We start from the raw sequence: 14,772 nt of genomic DNA, 5'->3' as shown, positions 1-14,772 counted from the left end.
ATCAAAAAATGAGTGAAAACTAAGAGTTGGCATTTTCTGAAAGGGGCCTTAACCATAAAATGGTTGAGAACCACTGCCCTAGATTGCAAGAGCTGCATTAGGATCTTCAGAACTTCTGGATTCCATGGCTGGGAGCCTTGAGAGCCCACTTGGAATGATGGGGTGTCTTTACATGTGCTTCAGGGTTGGGGGGCACTTTGATTAGAGCAGCTGTTAGGAACTGCTTTAATTAACCGCCCACAGCATCTTGTGTATTCAGTGTCCCTTGCATGAAAATGGCAGGGAGAGCAATGTAAAGCTCATTCAGTGAGCTTTAATTAAAGTGCCCCCACCACCATTTTGAAGCACAGGGATGCAGAATATGCATGAGGCTGAGGCTGCTGGAGTGTGCTGTTTAGCATGCTCCATCAGACTCAATTCATGAAGTCTGCTTTGACGTGTGCTAATTAGCACTCTTTGGAGCAGGCATTGGATATATTTATAGGTGCCCGTGACTTTTAGGTTCTCAGATCCATAAAAGCATCTTCCCATCCCCCAGCCCCAACATCACCCAAGCCAAAGACCCTGAAAGCACAGGCTTCTCAAGAGACTGCCAAGAATCCAGGCAGAAACTACAGAAGCCTGCCTGTGATTTTGGAGTCAGTGAACATGCACTAATCTGGAACACTTCTATGAAACTTCTTGGTGTTGATATATCAGCATTTTCCTACTCAACTTTGTTTTGGCAAGGTTAGGGAATCCACTCAATGTTACTGTTTACCACTAGCAGTTCCAGTTTGGATCCAGATTTGAATTAGCACAAAGAATGCCAGTCTCTTGATTCTGATCAGAGCCAAGCACATTGATAAAATTTAGCAGCCAGGCCCAGTGTCCTGGCCTATGCTTTCTATCAGTAAAGAGAATTCTAAAGCCCAAGATATTCTTTGTGGCCACGTACAGATATTCAGTTGCTGCTCACCCAATAGAAGCAACTAGTGTACAGGTATTCAAGATTTTACTCCGAGAGCAAAAATAGAGGAAAAAACCCTTAGAACAACCAGCATTAAATCAGGCATGGGAAAGTAGATTTCCATACATATTTTCTTCTGAGAAGCTGTAGAACAGTCCTCTGGCAGTACTTTGCCCGATCCCTCGCTTCTCCCCCTCCCCTCTCCCTGACAAGTCCAGAGAGTCAGTCCAGAGAGCACTTGGGTTGAGCAGTGCTCCAGCTGAGCAGGGAGCCTCTTCCCAATCCCCTCATTACATTTCAGGGAGACAGTCTGGGTCAGCCAGTTAGGGCTGCCCTGTGCACTACTCTCACTTTGTTGGTAGGCAGACTGGGAGCCCATGTTGCAGGCTGAGATGTGTGCCCAGGGGGTGGCCCTGGATGCATAGTGGGTCAGCATTTAAATGTCTGTTCAGGGGTCTCTGGGTAAGTTTTTTAACCAGGAAAACAAACCCAGAATAATTTTCCCAGGTCATTTGAACATGTGTATACAGCCTGTGTGAGCACTCTGTTTGCTTTCTTTACTATTATCAAAATTATTTTAATTCCTTAATGAATACATGGAATACCATATATGTGTGTGTGTGTGTGTGTGTGTGTGTGTGTGTGTGTGTGTGTATATATATATATATATATGGTATTCCATATATGGCATTCCACTGTCATATATATATTATTATATGTGTGTGTGTGTGTGTGTGTGTGTGTATATATGACAGCATGTCCTATCATTAAAATTGTTTTAGAAAAGAAAAACTGATACTATTATATACATTTTTCGTGCTTTATGTGAACTGTTTCTCATGTCTTACCACCTTTCTATAATTAAACACCAAGGACAGAATTGTTCCCCACCTATTAAGCATTTAAGTCAATTGAACATCTAAGAACAATACCTTCTGGAGTCACTGAATAAAACATTTCAGCCTTCAAAAAATAAAGCCTTCAACTTAGCATAAAAATTAAGCTACAGGCAGCAGCAAGGAAGACTGCCACCTACATTTTCCATTAGTGTTTTTTTATGGCTTTGAGCAGGGTGGAATAGGATTGCATTTAGACACCTAAGTACCACTTAGATCCTTAATAGGTGGAAGAGGAGCTGACCCTGAGTACTTATGACTGTGTTTTGTAAAAGTATAAATGTTAAAAGGCAATTTTCTTTCACCGTTGTAACGACTACAGTGTAGAGCCAAGCACTAGAGAGGTGTATTTTTGACAAAAAAGGATCTCTCTCAGTGTTCTATAGTTTGATAGGACATAATAATAAATTGAAATATAATTTAATTATTGACTTTCATAGTGATTCTTTACTGCAAAACTTTGATAGACACTTCATATAATTTAGCTACAAGAAAATGATTCACAAATTTTAAATGTGAGGACAAAAAGTTTGAAATTGGTGGGGCAAAGCAGGGGGAGCTATCCCTGGGATTAGAAAGGGAGAGATGTGGTCAGGATCACCACAGGGAAGATTATTTTTTAACTATGTCTCATGTTACATCTAGTGTACGTTAAATACACTTAAAACATGAGTGACCCACATGATTAAGCAGTAAAACACATACTAAGTGTACTCATATCATAGCAGAATTACGACTTTTCATGCAAGGAGCATCTCCAAATTGTATTAAGCAACCCATGTTTCAGCTATCATCAGTCAGCTCCATGGAGATAATATGAGCAATTTGTGGTCCTCAGCCAGCCGTAACATCTGTCAGGGACCCCTCTGCTCTACCAGACTACTAGGTAGGATAAACCACACATAGTGGATCTGGTGGCAGTCTATAAACTCACCGGGGGGACCAGTGGAAAATAAGTGAGGCTGTATTCCCCCAAGCACCACCTGGGATAAGAAAGAATAACGGCCACAAATTGATTGAGAGCAGGTTCAGGCTTGATATCAGGAGGCATTACGTTATGGTTAGGGCTGCCAGGCTCTGGAATGGGCTCCCAAGGGAAGTGGTGCTCTCCCCTACCTTGGGAGTCTTCAAGAGGAGGTTGGATAGATATATGGCTGGGGTATTATGATCCCAGCAGTCATTCCTGCCCAGGGCAGGGAGTCAGACTTGAAGATCTATTCAGATTTCTTCCAACCTTAGAAACTATGAAACATAGGGGGAGGAAGGATTCTGGATCTTTCACATGTCAGATTCCTCCAGGATCAAGTTGAAAGCTAGATGCCTTCAGCCCCCAAAGGTCCCAGGCCTGCCACTGGCAATCACTGATTGTCAGTCCAAGCTGCAGCACTGCACCAGAGCTAGTTTAATACTCTGATGTGCTGCCAGGGCTGGGACTGACAATCGGCAAGCTGTGCATAGTAGAGATTATGGTAAATGATACCCTGAGCCTGCCCAAAACATGTTCTAACTTTAATAGTATACAGATTTAACACATACAAAATGTCTTGTGTTAGAAGGTTTCTAGCGTTTCTGGGTATGAACTGGGGGTCGGTGTCAGGAGGCCAGAAGAGATAACAGTGGCTGGGATGGGACATAAGAACCGTGGTAAAAGTTTTGGCTGTGGACAGAGAGAAAAATTATGGAGAAAGCAGCAGCAAGATTAGAAGACAGACAGAGTAAAGGAACTAGTGAGAAAGCAACATTGAAAGTGAGCCCAAGGTATAGGCCAGCATGGTGGGAAGGATGTGCAACAGCAGAGACAGGAAATGGACATGCATAAATGGACATGCATGCACACACACCCATGCCACACGCACCTGTATTTCCATTGTACAGAATGAGCGATTTGAGTTACAATTGTCAAAACTTAGGCATTGAATTAATGGCAGAGTGAGACAAGAGCCCTGTTTCTTGTTGCCTGGACCACTAGAAGACATTAGCCGTCTCTGGTATTTGTTATAGAGATGCATTTTACCAAAATGCCTTTAAAAGCAGTGTTAATCTTGACTTATTGTTGATGCTAGCTTATGTTTTTCTGTTATAGCTCCTCTTCTCATGATTTGTCACATTCATGGGATCAGTCAAATCTACATCGCACTTCTGACCAGTTCAGCTCCCTAGGAAGTATGGACAGCTGGGACCACACTCCCCAAATGTCTCATTATGGACGGCTTTCCTCTGCAAAGTCTAACAGTAGCATTGATCACTTAGCGAACCAAAGCAAACGGGATTCTGCTTATGGCTCTTTCTCTACAAGTTCCAGTACCCCTGACCATACATTGTCCAACACAGATGCATCTTCAACAGAGAACATGCTCTACAGAGTAGGCCACTGGGACATTGCAAAGTATGGAAACAGCAGTGCTGGCCAATTTCTGAATGATAACTGTGTACTAGAGGACAAATCTGGATACTTGGTAGCTCCCAATCAGTTTGAAAATAGCAGGAGCCCCAGAATAGAGGAATATCCTGATTCTAAGCTTTCAGGCTGTGGAAAGTCAAATATTGGACCTGTCTGGTATGTGCCTGATAAGAAGAAGTCATCCTCCCCTCCCCCACCACCTCCACCTCTTCGTAGTGACAGCTTTGCTGCTACCAAAGGCCATGACAAGGCTCATGGTCCTGTATACTCAGAAAGCACCAGCACCCAGCACTTTACAGTTCTGAACCGATCTCAGCCCAGAAGTGACTGGAGCTCAGAAACTGCAGAACAACAAAGAAGATCTGCTAGAGCCAGTGAAAAGAGCACAGAGGGAAGGAGGATCAGTAGTTCCAGCTATAAATCTGATATTGATCTGGACTATACTTTATCTTCTGCTGGTGACAGGTACAACAATAATGCTAACAGACTTCAGTCCTCTCTGTCCAGCACAGATGTTCGGTTTGCACAGTCTGCTTACAGTTACCACCACCAGCGCCAATACAGTGATGAAAGCACTTTTTTTCATAATGCAAGAGCCTCAGCTTTGCCTAAGGACCAGCAACATTTTTCCTCTTACAGTGGTGCCCAAGATCTACCTGCTAACCATTTCCATTGTTACAGTCCAAACCAATCCAGATTACTCAGTACTTCCTCCTGTATGAACAGTGCCACTGAACAGAAAATGGACAACGCTGGACAGAGTCGTTATTACTGTGTAACAGCAAAACAGCCTGCTCAGGGAAGCTCAAAGCCGCTACAGCTAAAGGATGAATGTTGGAAACCTGAAGCCTGTTCTGGACCACATGACAATCCTGCAATAGTCACAGCGGTCCAGAAACCAAAATACTATCTACCTCAACAACCTGTCGAGTCTTCTATAGAAGGGTGCGAGAAGAGCGTTCCCTATTCAGTGGACAGAGGAGGGGATATTAGACCTGAAGATGCTAGAAAAAATAGCTATCCTGAAAGGGCTGGACAGAATAAAACCTTGGAGGGCAGTTGCAAGGAAAATGACAATAGCTACAATCAGCAGGAATATACAAAAAGCTGTGTTCTTACCACTGAAAACAGGGCTGCCCAGAAAGATTTCAGGTGGGGAAAAGAAGAGAATAGTAAGATTTCTCCTCAGAAGACCCCTATGTTGCATTCCTTAGCTCAGGAAGGGAAAAAACAGTCTGACAACTGCCCAGGACCTGGAATCGATAGGGGGCTTCCATTTGATACTCACTTGACTAAACAGGCACGAAGGAGTGATCGCTTTGCAACAACCCTGAGAAATGAGATCCAGATGAGGCGAGCAAAGCTGCAAAAGAGCAAAAGCACTGCTGCCTTAATAGGGTCAAATGAACCAGAGGAGTATAGTGAGAACTGGAAACCAGAATCAGCAGAGACATTGAACACTTCTTCAGATAGATCTTTTACCAGTACCTACAAGGATCACCTAAAGGAGGCCCAGGCTAGAGTCCTGCGGGCTACTTCCTTCAAACGGCGGGACTTGGACCCTAGCCCTGCTGACTATCTCCCCAGGTCACCAGAACGGAAGGCAAACAACTACAACTCTTCCTCGTTGGCTTTGGTTTCTGAAGATGCCTCTGACTTCCTTGAGGCTGCACAAGTTAAACCACACTCTTCAGGGAGTGGCACACATCATATTTCACGCATTGGAGCCAGGAAGAGGTTCACAGCAGAACAAAAACTAAAGTCTTACTCCGAACCAGAGAAAATGAATGAAGTGGGGATGTCGGAGGATAACTGCCATCCTCAGCGCCGTTCAAATACATGTGAGGAAGCCCTTGCCTCTTTTGCAGATAGGTGGAAATTCTTTGAAGAAACGAGCAAGCCCACACACCGGAAGTCTGCCCAGAAACAAGCTCCCCACAATCTCTTTGAGGAACAGCCTGGGAAGCCTGATAGAAAAGCTTATGAACATGAGTGTGAGGAATTACGGTATGAAAGAAGATCTCGGGCAGCCTCTTTTGGAATTGAAACTATGCAAATTGCAAAAAATAATACCCATTGTAGTCCCCGTAAGATAACTGACAAACTCACAAAATCTGAACAGCCTCAGAGACTGGGAACTTTTGCAGAATATCAGGCATCCTGGAAAGAGCAGAGGAAACCTCTAGAGTCAAGGAGTTCAGGAAGGTACCATTCTGCTGATAACATCCTTGATGCAAGTCATGAGCAACGTGAGAAATCCCAGTACTCGCATGAGCGATCCAGATCATCGCCTTCTACTGATTTCTACAAGCAGGTAAGAGACTTGTATTTTCATATTTGTCTTACAGAGTGACAGAAGTGGGGAAAAATCATACATGCAATTGTACACAGAGTCAGAGTAGAAACAAATGTTTGCCAGCTGTTAACAATGAAATCCTTATTACAGGTAGCTCTCATAAGCAAGGTAAAAAGGATATCCAAGGATATAGGAAATATAAAAAGGATGGGAGGGTAGAATGAGAGTTCAGTATAGAACAAAGAGCAATAAGCTAAATTAGTTGCTTCTATTTTGTAGCCAACATGAGTGAAGAGAAAAGACAAGATCATTTTGATCATGTTAGCAGTCTATATCCCATACTTTATAGTAGGCGTGAGAGCTGATTGAAGGTGGTAATTCCTCACCCAAACTGACAGATACTCATCAGTACAGCAGTTATTTTACTGATGGCCTCCTTTCAGAAAATGTACCGTCCTATGGTACTGTAAAACTGAAGTGGTGCTCCAAGGAAATTGGGAGCTAATTTCTTACAAAGGAAATAGACTGATAAACTACTGGTTTCCAGTGTCACTCTCCTTTCTTTTAAATTGATTTGATCCAGGAGGCAGTTACTCTAACTTCTATTATACTAGCTCAAAAATCAAGGTTTAAAAAATTATTCATACCACCTGGGACATGGACAGACATTTGAAAAGCTTGAGCCTGAATTGATTCAATCTTTGCAGGCTACTCTAACCTGCATAGATTGAACCAATTTGCAAGTGCACAGACATTCCCTCTGGACTGAGGAAATGCAGGAACATGCCTTCAGTGGCTTAGGCTAGAAGCCAGGGAGGCACTATAGCATCCCTTCCTTCCCTTTGACAGTGCTGAGGCGGGGGGGCATGGCCAACCCCTGGCAGGACACCCTGATTAGGGAGGGGTGTAAATCCCCACCCTGCCTGCACCATCCCAGGCTTTTTCCCACTTGCTGCTCAAGGGGTGGGAATGTTGCCAGACCCCAGATTTGCCAGACTCCAGATTGCACTCCAACGCAAAGCAGAGATGTGCAGTACATACGTCTGTTGATAATACTGACCTTTTCAATCTCCTTCTCCCTGCTTCTTCATACTGTTTGCAAACCTGACAGATGAGGGAGCCAGCAGGGGGGCTGAATAACACGGTGTTTATCAGCTCATCAACAAAACAAAAGCCTCTCTTATTAGTTCAAACTCTTAAACAGCTTTTTCCAAGGAAGAAACATAGGGACATTACCAGCTGATCTGTTGATTAGAGCCAAAAAGCCCTAAGTGGATAGTTTTGTCTGCCTGTCCCAGTGAAATTGGAGACGCACACACAGAGACACCTCTCATTAGCTAGCATACACATGCCTAGGGTCCGTGGGGCTGGGGTCCATGCTGTGGGAGATGGGAGGGAGGGACGGGGTGGAATCCTGGTGGTGGGGCAGGGGGAAGCGAGACAGACCCTGCTGTGCCTGCCGTCTCCTCCGGAGCTCTGGCTAGGGAGCAGAAGGGCAGGGCCAGCCCTGTTCTCTGGAGCAGACAGCACATCATAGGGCTGCAAAGCATCTGGGATGCTGGGGGTTCTGGTTTAACTTGAACTAGGAAGGTGTCTGGGACAGACATTCCATAAACTGATTTGTCCCAAATCCGTTAAATCTGATACTGCATTTAACCAGGTATATCTTAAACCTGTTTCAACATTTTGAAACTGCTTTATGTGCACTTAAACTTGTAACAGAACATAAACCAGTTTCTGATCACTTAAGCCAGTTTATGTGTAATGTCTGTCCCTAGCCCTGGAAAACGTGGGTGGAACTTCTTTAACATCGTACATGACTGTGTTTGCTTTATTAAAAAAAAAATCAATCAATCTCCTGAAAGAAGTCAAAGGTTCGTTCAGTCCAAAAGCAGGAAGTCAGTTAATTTTTAACTTTAAAATACAGGGAGAAGGTACAAGTGGCAGGTGAGATCAGTACAATAACCAGTTATCATGAGATCTATATTTTAAAGGCATGTTTATGCTGCTGAAAGATTGCTAGGCATATAATGGATTCAGCAGATAACATAGGATTGACTTGACTTAAACTTCTGGTTTTGCAAATACAATTGCTTGGGCTATGTAAGAATTATCAAACCATAAGAGATTTATAATATTGCTCTTCCTCCTTTTCTTGCTCTCATTTCCTGTATTCCAGTTACGGTAAAACCATTACAATAGAGACAAAAATCATGCTTTTATTATACGGCTCTTTAGTACAAACTGAATTATACTTCAGGTGAGGGACTATTTAAATCTTAAGTTTAACAAAACTTCTTTTTATATAGATTGAGCTATGGAGTTAACTGTGTAGATAAGCTACTGAACTGTCAGTTCCAAGAAAAATATTTTTTACGTGTAGAGATTTTATTTTGAAAAAATCAGAAGTAATGAATTATTCAGATGATTCTGTAATATGCATTTATATTTCTCTTTCATTAAACAGTATAGTGAAATATAGTGTAAATGAGTGCTTTACAAGAAAAAATCCTGTTTAAGTACCATCTGATAGCATGTTGATTTAGGATTTGCAGACAAAAGAAGATATATTATTTCAAAGCCATTTTTACGTTCTTTGCATGTAAGATTCAAGGTTTTAGTGCTAGAACGCACTTTTATTTCCTGTGGGGTCAAAGTGTCTAATACAGTTTTGCACTTTGGGTGTGGCTGAAGTTACAGCAATTTTGAAGTGAAACATACACAGGCATCCAAAAGCTAAAACACTAACAAGTCTCCAGTAAATGTCTTGCCTTAATTTGTTTTTGCCAGATGGAACTTGCAAAGGTTTACAAATGTAACATTTAAGTTTTTCTTGTTTTCAGTAAACTAAATTGGTAACTTGAGCCTAGAGAGATTTGTAGTGATATATAAGAGGTCACATAGCATACTACAATACTTGGAGTCAAAACAACATAAAACATGATATATTATTGACTTCATGTATATTCAAGCAGAGCAAACCCACAAATAAGAGGTTCCATAATGATAGACTTTTTGGAAACTGAAACTTGATGACTTTGTGTCTTACTTGTTATAAACCCTTGGCAGGAAGTCTCAGTTGAAATAAGGAGGCAAGCTGAGGATTTGAAGGAAGATGAGGAGTGTGTTTCCTCTAGAAATAACACTGATGAACAGAACTGCACTGTAAGGTAGGTGTGTTTTTGTTTCTGGCTTCCCAAATCTGACCTTTTTCATATGAGGGCTACAATGATCTGAGCTTTTGCCTAACCCGAAATGTAAGTTGAAGTAATGGCTAACTACCTCTCTCAGTTGAAGGAATGCCATGTTGATCTTACAGAAGGTTGTGCAATGCCTTTTCTTCCTCGTTCTCTTCCCGCTGAGATTTCTATAAAGGACTATTGGATCGACTTTCTGAAGAAACTCTAGTTCTTCATTTATTACTTATTCTTTAGAGTCAACAAATTCCTAGTAACCGACTGCAGGGAAAGACTGAGTTTTAATATTATTCATCAATTAAATTGCTTGTAACAAGAAGGAGATGTCTGAGGTTTCCCAAAGGAGTGTTTCAACATTACACTTGGCGACTACTGTATGTAACTGGAACACAGTATTACAATAAATCAGACTGTCTTTAAGCATCAAAGAACTAAATATAATTCAGAAAAAATACTATTTGTTCATCAGTCAATTCCACTTTTAATTATTAAATGAATTAATAAGAGAGAAACTCTACCATTTCTTTTAAACTTCTTCAAATATTGATCATTTGTGTTTACACAGTGTAACTACAACCCTTGTCTGTCTAGGACAAAGTCCCCTAATTTTGATGTGGAGTTTCTGGATGGTATTGTAATAAAGCAAATAAATAATAATAATTGAAACCACATCTGTTGAAATGCACTTAGTAGTTAAATTTAGATTAACCACATACTTTTATCAACAGGCTTTGCCTAATGAGGTTTTTTTTGGTGGGTGGGGAGGAAGGTTTGTTGTTTTGGGGGTTTTTTTGGGGGGGGGGTTGCATGTTAAGAATAAAAGTGAATTTTTAAAAACATTTCTACTGGTTTTCCTTATTGTATGTATTTAAAAAAGAAATCTGTAATTGGCAGAAATGATCTCCCATTCTGAAGGATTCAAATTATTGCAATAATACTTAGAATATATCATGCTTAAAATATTCAGTAATTAATTTAAAGCATTTATTAAATGCTTATTCTTGTAAATTTTTCTTCTTAACCATTCTACTGTTTTAAATAATCTGCTATGTTGTTTAGATTCTGTGTAGTCTTTGCTATTATACAGCTGATTCTTTGTATTATACAGTTGATTTCAAAATGAACAAGCATGTATGCTATAAGAGAAGAAAGGGGAAAGTAGGAGAGGAAGCCTGGAGCAGATATGCCTGTGTAGGCAGGCAGTATCTCTGTGCAACTGAAATGATTTCCATCTAGCATCACTTTAATCATAGTCACAAAAGCATGTGAATAATACACCTACGTCCACATTTTAACAGTGTCTGTGCAGCACAATCCCAGCTTTATAGCTGTGGAATCTATGAAAATCACATGACTGGGCAGCAGCTGTAATACTTTTGTTTTAAAGCTGTAGTCTGTTTTCACATGCCATTGCAAATACATTATTTGGCCATTTCACCATGTTGCAGGAAAAAGTTTTGTGAAGTGGTTTGTTTCATGGTCTTTGGTCTGATATCAAGGCTATTTAAAGTATGCAAAGGATGTGTATGGGTTTTATATAAATACCCCTCATTTAGACGCTTAATTCCTGTGCTGCGTATGGCCACTTAATGATAATGAATGACTGTAATGTTGAAACCATGCACATGCACGTGTGTTGTATGCCTGTTTTAAATGGAGTTGAATCCTAACAGAAAAGGGAATTAAACTTATTTAGCATGATTCAGTGTTGTGTTGAGTTCAATCTAAAGAAATTGATTTAGTATTTTTCCCAGATTTGCACTTTGCAAATATGTTTTGCTGCTTTGGCTAATGCTTACTAAATTACAGAACATTAATATTAACCATATTAACTATAGAAAAATAGGTAGCTAATTGGCTTATTTAATAATTTATGTTCTACTTGTAAAAATTTCACTTGTTATGGACCTGATCCTTTGTCACTGAAGTAAAAGACAAAGCTTTATTATTCACTTTAGTAGACATGGGACCAAGTACTAAATCTTTAAATGGCTTAGATTTTGGGTGACCGGAACATCTGGTAAATTTTTATTGGGGGGAGGGACAGGGATCAGTACTGAAATATTCTGTGTTGCATAAACTAATAGAAAAATAGCGGCCTCCTATTGGAAGCCTTCTTAAGTAATAAATTATTTGTTGTTTTAAATTAGGAGTGCGAAAAGCATCTGGCCTTGAGGGCCAGACAGATAGTGTTGGACTGGTCCATGGACCATCCCAGCCCCACATTCCAGCACACATTTTTAAGCAGCCAAAGCGTGTTCTGTCATCTCCAGGACTGGGCTACATTGCCCTAGAGCTGCCATTGGCACTCCCAAGCTGTACTGCCTGGCCCTGAAGCATGTAGCATGGCCTTGGAGTAGCCTGCAGCTTCTCTGGGGCTGTGCTGCATTTGGTGGCTGCTGTGTTGTTCTAGGAGGCAAGCTGGAGCAGGTGCTGCACACAGGTGCTGCACACAGGGGTATCCGGTGTGCCCCACATAGTGCCTGCATATTGCTTTGAGATATGGGTAGCACTGGGTGCCAGATGGTGTGAGTCCATGTGCAGAATCCAGCCCACAGGCCATATCTTTGACATTCCTGTTTTAAATGAATCTATATACTGTATTGACCTGATTTATTATGTATCATATGTGCTTTCAGAAGTGGTGGTATATTTATGAGTCTTCCTCTTGCCTGGTCTCTGACATGATAAAAGCAGCAAAATGTTTGAAGCCAGGCGGTGTGCTTCTGAATTTTAGCACTTAGTTCTCTGTTTGTATGAAAAGGGAGCAATACGCCTTTTCTAGGTATTATTACAGCTTCCGATTCAGAAAGACCTACCGGTATAAAATTTGAACATGCCAACTGTCACATGCATGCACTGGATGCTGTTGTTTGTGTTCTGTGGCTTAAAGTCAAGAACTGTTCTCATCTTTCAGGACAAAGACATGTTTGAAGCAACGTTGTTGATTTTGCAAAGCGAAGATGTGCAGTATGTGCAGATTTATTTAAGGATACTGGTTTCCATTGAAACTACTTGGCAAAATTCAGAGAGCAATAGAAAATAATAATAGCTTTGATTTGTAGCAATATGCATAGATTATTCAGGGTTTGTATTTATTAAAATGATCTATTTCTGATTTTGCGGCATGATGTGAACAAATACATGTGACATAATGTTCCATTAGAAATCTCATACCCTCTGAAAAGATATAACCAACTAGGTATTTAAGGAGTGTTGTAGACATTTAAACAGTGCAGATCTAGAATTTGGACTATGGTATATGAATGTGTATAATATAGGTTATGTAGTGCCCTGCACAGGTCAGCATGCTTCACCGTACAATTTATGCTCAGTTCATGATGCGTATTTCAGAGAAACTAAAAGCTCTACAATTTTATTTAAATTTAATTTTTATTTAAAGTGTAATAATATTTTGCATGCATCTCTTCATCAGTTTGTCTTTGCTTTGAAAGCAGAAACTCTATAGTTCAGAAAATTAGGGTGTGGTTATTAGATCATAGTTTGAAAGAGGGGTAATTTTTCGGTATTTAAGAGGTATTGCATATAGCCTGACCCAGTTCTAGTCAAAGCCAATGGGAGTCTTAGATCAGAACATTACTGTTTAGATCCAGTTTGACAGAGATGACCACCACAGACTTTACTATACTACAACACACAGAATAAAAAATAATTCTCAAACTAAGGGACTAGTGCCCTTTTAGACACAGGAGCAAGACCCCAAATCAGTTTTCCCAAATAGGAGACTAGGCATCTGAATAAGTGATCACTGATTTGCCTTTTTCAAAGTATGGAGTAGCCAGAAACTTCCACTGACCAGACAATGCAACAAATTGATACATGGGAAAATGAGGTATCTTTTACAAGTAGAAAGTAATAATTTTCAGTCTTTATAGTAAGTGAGTTAGGAATGTGCAAGGCTGTTGCTCTTTAAACCTGTTTTTATGTTTCCCTGATTATTGCTCTGAGCTTGATTCCGTTTTGTACTCACTATAATTGAACTAGAAGAACAACAACAAAAAACAAACGGGGGGGGGAACAGTAGGAAAAAGAAGTGGTGCATTTTGAAATTCTGGTCTGTCATTGAGCTCGGGTTTCAACAATGAACAGTATTTGCTACAAGAATAGCTATTTCATAATGAAATTTCTTTTAAAATATTGCTGATATTTTTTGAGTAGTTCTCACTGAGTTTGCACAATTTTTGTTTATTTTTGTAATTTTCTCTCTAGAGTGTGATGTATATACAGTATATTATGCTGTCAGAATTGCAGTGGTAGCATATACTAAGATAACAGGAAGCTTTGTGTATGGAAAATGCGAAGAATACTTGAAACTAAATTTCTTTCTTGGTGTATCTGGCAAAAAAACGTGTTTAGGTATCTACTTATAATCATTGTTGTGCTTGATGAATAGAAGGAACTATCTTTTTTTTAAATCATATGTAATAAAACTGGAACTGTTTTACAAGTTATGGATATTATTCTTCTAGGCCAGAGACTGTGATATAAAGGCTAAGTACAGACATTTTGGGGGCATTGAGGGAAGGTGAAAATGATTCAAAATGGCATCCCAATATCAGATAAGTCAGAATGGAGGGCTGCTGGGGGATGGGGAGCAGGCGTGACCCATGTGGGGGCTGGCACAACCTGTGAGTGAGGTGGCATCCCCCACAGTGAACCTAAACCCCCATCTCTCCTGGCCCTTCCTCAACAGAGACTTACTTGCTCAGCTTCCAGCAGTGGTGAACACTGATCAAAGCAGCTGCACTCCGAATGACTTGTGGGATGAAGGTTGAGAGAGCTGGCTGGTGGGGGAGGGTGGGAAACGAGCCTGGGGGCAGGCAAAAAACAGTGGAGTGAATGTGGGTGAAAAAAGCGGGGGTGCAAGGGTGAAAAGGGGTGAAAAGAGCAGCCCCAGGGCTGGAACCAGGTTTTCCCAGCCCCAGGGCTGCACAGAGAAAGTGTAAAGAAGTTCCATGCTCCAGTTTGACCTAAATTGAGTAAGTTTGACGCTATATAGATTCAGGTTTGCA

General features: G+C 40.8%; 1 protein-coding gene across 5 annotated transcripts in view; it reads left to right on the top strand.

Annotated features, from left to right (window-relative positions):
- SHROOM2 (shroom family member 2) overlaps positions 1–14,772 on the top strand; it is a 228,770-nt gene that overhangs the window by 165,297 nt on the left and 48,701 nt on the right. For all 5 annotated transcript variants that reach the window (XM_090063968.1, XM_090063987.1, XM_090063961.1 and 2 more), the window contains exons 4-5: positions 3,929–6,560; positions 9,612–9,712. In XM_090063968.1, coding sequence (XP_089920094.1) covers positions 3,929–6,560; positions 9,612–9,712 — 2,733 coding nt within the window. The remainder of the gene's footprint in view (positions 1–3,928; positions 6,561–9,611; positions 9,713–14,772) is intronic.

Source organism: Crocodylus siamensis, chromosome 1 (genome assembly GCF_052110815.1).
Source record: "Crocodylus siamensis isolate JL-2025a chromosome 1, ASM5211081v1, whole genome shotgun sequence".
Lineage (NCBI taxonomy): Eukaryota > Metazoa > Chordata > Crocodylia > Crocodylidae > Crocodylus > Crocodylus siamensis.
Note: the sequence above shows the minus strand (reverse complement) of the source record. Positions and strands in the feature narration are given on the sequence as shown.